The sequence below is a fragment of the Gossypium hirsutum genome, chromosome D03 (genome assembly GCF_007990345.1).
Source record: "Gossypium hirsutum isolate 1008001.06 chromosome D03, Gossypium_hirsutum_v2.1, whole genome shotgun sequence".
NCBI lineage: Eukaryota > Viridiplantae > Streptophyta > Magnoliopsida > Malvales > Malvaceae > Gossypium > Gossypium hirsutum.
In genome coordinates this window covers 33895543-33902885 of record NC_053439.1, presented here as the reverse complement: position 1 = coordinate 33902885, position 7343 = coordinate 33895543, and the positions used below count along the sequence as shown (strand labels likewise).

Sequence of the window (7343 nt, the reverse complement as noted above, 5' to 3'; positions counted from 1 at the left end):
CCTTTCAGTTGCAGTAACCTGGAGACCCACCAACTGAGAGCAATCGAAAGAGTGACAGAGAGAACAAGAAAAGAAAAAGGTCGACCGGTTGAGAAGGCAATCGAAAGAGTGGCAGAGAGAAAAAGAAAAGAAAAGAAACGGAGGGAGCAAATCAGCAGAAAAGAGGCGTAATGGACTGGGAGCAAATCGGCAGAAAAGAAAAGCAAAGAAACAAGGAAGGAAATCGGATGAAGGAACAGAAGAGAAATAAAGGGGATCGGGAGAGGGTAAATCAGGGAGGTGATGCTGAATCGGTAGCTAATCTGGGCAAAAGAGGGGGAATAGAAATCGGTGGTTTTCACCGATTAGGAAGGTAATGGATTACACGCGTATTACCAATACCTCAAACCAAACGACGGAATACAGCCGGATTAGGTGAGGCCCACCTATTATGGGTGTATTGGCTATGCCAATACACCAAACCAAACATGTTCTTAGGCTTTACTTGGTAAAGTGGAACCAATATTGAAAAGTTGAAAAATTAAAAGGATAGAAAAGTATAAAGATGGAAAATAATTTTTTTTTCTTTCCATAGGTTGCATAGTAGGAAGGGTGGAGAAATGGAAAGAAAAAGTAGATTTCTTTCCATTTATTGCTTGACAGAGTTAAAAAATGAAAGAAAATGAAATAAACTATTTGAAAAATGCATACTACAAACATATCTCTTTTAGTTTTTATCCTCTCATCATTCCAATTTAGAAGTATTGGTTTTTATGTATTAGGATGGAAAAATATATCTTTCCAATTTTCTTTCCCCTCACTTTTTTTTTTCTCTCTACCATATTCAAAATTTATTTTCTTTTCATATTTCCACTCTATTCTCTTATCCCTCCACTTTTCCATTCAAGCAAGCACACTCTTATTGTCACGGCTTAAATACTCACAATGTGCATTCAAAACTTTTATGTTCATTTGCAATGTAGTTCAATGAAAAAAAAAGACTTTGTAAAAAAAAAAATTAAAAGAATATATCACAAAGAAGATAAAGATTTCTAGTACTGAAATTGACTTAAAAATTCAAAAAGTAAATATTTTTCAATATCAAATCCTTAATAAAAAGACACATAATTTTTTCTTAATAGAGTGGAAAGAAAATTAGAAAAATGGAAAATTAAATAGTAGAAAATAAAAAATATATATAAGTTTTTTTTCATAGTTAAGTTTAGGAGGAAAGATGAAAAAATGAAAGACGAAATAATTTTCTTTTCATCCATTGCTTGGTAAACTTAAAAAAGAAAGAAATAAAATGAAAATTTTGAAAAATACATAATTTTGAACTAAAATAATTTTCTTTCCTATTATTTTTCAACTCTACCAAGCAATAGAGAGAAAGAAAATTTGTTTTTCTTTCAATTTTTTCATGTATCCTATCAATCACACTTATGGAAAGAAAATTTATATTTTCTTTTTCTTTTTCTACCATTTCAATTTTCCATCTTTCTAATTTTCTTTCCATTCAACTAAGCAAAGACTTTCTCTTATATTATTACTCCAATTTTGAAGGATTGAATTTTATATATTAGAATGGAAATGATCATCTTTCCTATTTCATTTCATCTCACTTTTTTACCTTACCAAACACACTCAAAAAAAAAAAAAAACTTTTGTCTTCCCATTTTTCTACTCCAATTTTCCATCCTTCTACTTTTCACTTAAGCCCACCTTTAATCTTTCAACAACTTTAATCAAAACAATCGATCGAAAAGATTCAATGAAACACATCTACAATAATTTAAAACCCGATGTATTAAAAAACAAAAGTAAACTATAGTTTCATTTCAATATCAGAATCAAATCATGTCTAAAGATGTAACAAAACCTTTCCTCATGATGCCACTTCATAGAAAACTTGATTTATAGAAAATTTCAACAATATGTATCCAACAAACAATAAATTCAAGATCTATAGTAAATCAATAGACAGCGAAAGACAACATAGATTCGTTATTGAAGTCATAAGATTTTCTAAATTTAGATACAATGTTTCTATCTAAATTCTAAAGATATGAACTAATTTTTTTTTACGTTCCGGCTTAAAGTCCAAGACCCTTATATTCAATTAAGTTTAGTTATGAGCCCATCAGTCTGAGATTTCACACATACAAGATTTATACCCAATCAAATAACTAAACTCTTTATATTAAATAAAAAAAAATCCTAATAACCTTATGCTTGGCTATTGGTAATTACACAGCATTTTCACTTTGTACTCGACGCTAATTACCACACAAGCGACCTTGCTTCTTAATGTAACTAACACCAAAGCTTAAAAGACAAAACAACAGTTTTCTATTTTAGTTTTTTTGATCTTAGCATAAAACAAAAGACACTTAGTTTTTGGCTAAACAAAGCGATTCATCGGTGACAGCTGAGAGCTACAACAACAGCAAATACCAATCTCTCCTTTTGCGCAAAGAGGAAAAGAAAATGGCTGATTTCAGGCTCTTCTTGTTCTTCTTTTTCCTCCTCTTTTATCTTCAACCATCAAGAAGCCATGAAAGTTGCCATCCTGGCTGCGACTTAATGGTGCCAATTCACTTCCCTTTCCAGATGATGAGTAACCCACCCGAGAACCGATGTGGCTATGACGGCTTCACTGTTACATGTAAAAACGAAACCCGAAACATCCTAACGTTCCCATTCTCCGGCGATTTCGTAATCGATTCCATCTCTTATTTCTCGCAACGAATTTCGATAACCGATCCCTGTAATTGCATTGCGAGACGTCTTCTTCAAGGATTTAATTACTCGGACACTCCTTTTCGGCCACTTGACACCCGAAATTTCACGTTCCTCAACTGTACATCCGATGCGCCGGTTTTCCAAAGTCCCGGCGGAGTATCGCCGATTCCTTGTCTCAGCAGTGAAAGTCATTCCTTTGTGGCCTTACCTACTGAACGTGTGGGTGCCTCCAATACGTCGAGCTGCACGGAGGTAGTCACGTTTATGCACCCGAGTTTGGATGACTCCATTAAGGATTCTATCTTGTTAACATGGAAAGAACCAGATTGTGGAAGGTGTGAAAGTGATGGAGGGTTTTGCCAGTACAAGTATGATACAAGTTCGGAGGTGAGCTGCTTCACACCTTTCGACCATGGTAAGCTCCTAATTCCATGCAACTATATATATATATATGTTTTTAACGATTCAATGATTATATTTTATTTTCATTCTTATATGTTATGAATATCAAGTTTGGAATAAAAGGTTATTTATTTTATATAATTTTTTTAATTATTAAATATATCAATAGAGGTTATTTTTAAAATTGACATGATAAAAATATTGAATTTATTTAAAAATTTAATGGTTAAATTGTTAAAATAACAATTGTAAAAAAATTGATAATGGAATAAGTAAAACCTAATTGTTAAGGTAAATAGATCCAAGTTCAAGTTGAATTATTTGTTCAATCATTAGATCCGAATTTGAATTTTAATAATAAAAAGAATGTTTTCATTTATTTAATTATAAAAGTATACCAATATAAATCTATATCTTTAAATATTTTATTATAAAATTAATTATTTAAGTCAACTCAAACTTAATTTAAATAGATTTGGATAAAAAATTTAAAAATTCGTAACACAAAAATCATAAACCCCTTTATTTAAAAGAGAATGGTGAGTTTTTATTCATGATCTAATATTAATTAATTTTACACATTTTTACTAATATTCGTATTTATGTACATATAAAATTTTAATTTAGTTCTATATTTTTATAATATTCATTGGAAATTTTTATAATTAGAAGAAATCTTTTAGGTAAAAATAAATATTTAAGTTTTTTAAAATTATCATTTTAAACAACCAAAGAGAAGTAATTGTGGAGTTTTTCTCCAAGTAATTAGATTGAATTTGAATTTTAAAGTTTTTATTGTTGACAGGGTTTTTTTTATCATTTTAAACAAATATAAACAAAAAAATATGTAAATTTTAATTAATTTACAAAAAAATATAAACAAATTCTTGCCCCCTCTCTTTCTCTCTCTCTATATTCTAGGTTATGTAGATGAAACAACTTATGTAATAAATTTGTTAAAAATTAAGATAAAAAATGGTATTAACTTAAATGGTAAATTTGAAAGAGTAAATTTTAAAGCATTTTAAGTTTAAATCTCATTGCATGCATATAATTTTTTAGATTTATTAAAATATAAAAAATGTAAATGTCCTTAAAATAATATGAAGTTGGAGATTAATGAGTAATACCAACTCTGCTTCCATTACATTCAATATGAGGTTACTTCATGAGATATTCATCACTTCAATTTACCATAATTGTCTTTTTTTTAGGATTGCCAAAATATGAAAGATACACAGTGTTTGTAATCGTGAGCACTGGCTTATGCATCGTTGGGTTCATAATCATCATTCGTCGTAAGATCCGATCTCAAGGCGAAGAATCCGACACTGAAATCTCAAGGTCTACTAATACCTCCCAATTAGAAAACGTTGCCGGTAAAGGTCTTGACAGTCCGACAATCAAGATGTATCCAACGACGGTGGTCGATGAAAGTCTGCAATTACCTAAACCTACTGATAACATTTGCCCAATATGCTTGTTGGAGTACAAAGCCAATGACATATTAAGAACCATACCGAGTTGCGCACATTACTTTCATGTGCATTGTATCGACGAGTGGCTTAAACGAAATGCAACATGCCCTTTATGTCGCAATTACTATTGAACTACATCAATATTTATGATATGTTGTATTTTTTAAGAAATGCTATGTTGGATAGCCGCAACAACATTGAATTTTCTTGATATTAATATTTTCTAACGTATATTATGTAACAGCTCGGTTTTAGCTAAATCGGAATAGTGGTTTCAGAATCACAAATCTGAGATCGTAAAATTATTTTGATATTATTTTTGGTATTTACAGTATGTTATTTAATATGTGTAAAAATTTCGTGATTTAATTTTACCGATTGGTTAGTTAATTTGATAAAAGGATTTAATCGCGTAAAATACAAAAGTTGCATACTATTTGTTTAAAGTGCTCAATTGCTATGATTAATTAAATTAAAAGTTCTTATGATGATATTAGACCATTGGTAGTGTTAATGGACATTAATGGACATGCATTATAAAATTTCTATGTTTAATTATTAAGGGTAAATAAGTAAATTGAATATTAATATGTAATAAATAAAAGAAAACATAAAAATCATGCATGTTCATCTTTGTTGGCTCAAAATAGCAAAGGAAAGAAACCATTTTGAAGCTTTAGGGATTCGGCACTTTGAAGTCTTGATTGATGTATGTTTTGAGTTCGGTTTTTGATGATTTTTACGTTTTTGAGATCGTTGCTTCGTGTTCTAGCTAGCCCATGCTTTAATTTTTGAATTTGATAATGACTTTGTGAAATGCCATTGATGAATATTCAAGCTTTTTGTTGTTTGATGATGAATAATAAATATTTGTTGATAGATTATCATATTTTATTAAGTGATTTTTGATGAAAATGCTTATTAGGGATTTATTTGAGAAATGTGTAAATTGACTGGTTGAAATGTGAAATAAATGCAAGTTTTGGGCTGTTAGGGACCTCTAATAAATTCGACTAAGCTTGAGTGTATTGAAATTTTGTGTAACTTGTGAAATAGAGACTAAATTGAATAAATGTGAAACTTTAGGGGCTAAAGTGCAAAAATTCCCAAATAGGTATTGTTGAATGAAATTGAATGAATAGGTGATTAAATGAGATAAATTTGAATCCATATAGATCAAGAAAGAAAGAAATCAGGTTTAGATCAGGGGAAATTGAAAGTTGATCAGTAGTCGATCCGATCTGTTCATCGTATATACAAGGTAATTTCATATGCAAATAAATACCTTTAAATTGATTTATATATGTTTATTTGTTATTGAATTGCTTTGATGCTGAATATTTGAATACGAGATAGTATCAACAGAATTACGACGTCCAGAAGCCCCGTAAGAACCATAGGAATAGTATAGGCTACATATGTCATGACATTAGGATTCCAAGGTGTGAATTCATGTAAGAACATGTCTGGGAAATTGGAATCGTATATGATTTCTTGTAAGACCCTGTCTGGGACAGTGACATCGATATATTATAACATGTAAGACCATATCTGGGATATGGCATTGTATGAGCTTTATGTACTATTCGAGTATCCTTATCAATTCCGAACAGTTCAACGGGAAATGTTGTGAAGTGGATGAATATGAGAATGAGTAATCAATTTAGGTATGTATGATGTTATATGAAAATTGAAAGATTAAGGTAAGTGATGCTTATAAATCATTAACAAGTGAGTTAGATGAGGAATGTGATATTTATACATGTGATTAGCCATGATTTTTCATTGATGAGTTGGTTATATTTGCTTCATGTATTATAAGTTTATTTGTATATGGTTACTAAGCTTTTAAAACTTACTGTGTTTATTTTTCACTATTTTATAGATTATCGAAGCTGGCTTGGACTCCGGGATCATCTCACACTATTGATAATCTTGTTGGTACTTTTGAAGCTTTGTATATATGGTATATGGCATGTATAGGCTAGTGAACTTTTGGTATATTTTGAATTGTAATTCTAGCCATGTGAGTTGGCTTGGAAATGGTCTATATGATGGAGTTGTGTTTGGGATTATGTTATGAGATGAATCATTGTAATTGATGTATATGTACATTGGCTATATGTTTAGCATGCTTATTATGATAGGTGATGTTTTGATGATTAAATGATGGCAAAGAATGAATATGTTTTATGATTGATTGGTTGATTATTTAGGTACGGTTCTAATGAGTAATTGATGACTATGTTTTTGGTATGTTTCGTTCGTTATATATATAGTTATAAAGTGACATATTGATGTTTGTATTAGGTTATGAAGTAGTATAATTAGCTTAATATTGAATGGTGGAATTGGTATGAATTTTGAGGCTAATTTGCTAGCCGAATAAACAAGAAATGAATTGGTTGTGTATATGTAGTTTTGGCATGATGCTTAGCATATGAATTTGGTCATGTTGTAATGTTTTCTATTGTCTTATATGCTAATGAATATTAGGCCGTATATTATGTTTTGTTTTGATAAATATGCGCATGTGCGAAAGCTTTTAAATTGAGGTGTTTGATATTTAGCCAATTAGATAGATGTATACAATTGAGTGTTTTGATATATATATGCTCGGTATATGAAAACACAATGTAATAAGCTTATTTATAATTTGATAATTTGAATGCCTTGTTTGTTAACCATATGATTCAGCTATTGGATTTAAAAGGCATATGTTATATGTTTCGATGTGTGTGT

The 7343-nt window shown here is 30.1% G+C and overlaps 1 protein-coding gene across 1 annotated transcript; it reads left to right on the top strand.

The window, feature by feature from the left end:
- The first annotated feature begins 2242 nt into the window (after positions 1-2242).
- Positions 2243-4786, top strand: LOC107950947 (putative RING-H2 finger protein ATL21A). Its single transcript, XM_016885845.2, has 2 exons — positions 2243-3136; positions 4338-4786. The coding sequence occupies exons 1-2, from the start codon at positions 2467-2469 to the stop codon at positions 4730-4732; spliced, it is 1065 nt and encodes a 354-aa protein (XP_016741334.2). The 5' UTR covers positions 2243-2466; the 3' UTR covers positions 4733-4786.
- The last annotated feature ends 2557 nt before the right edge of the window (positions 4787-7343 follow it).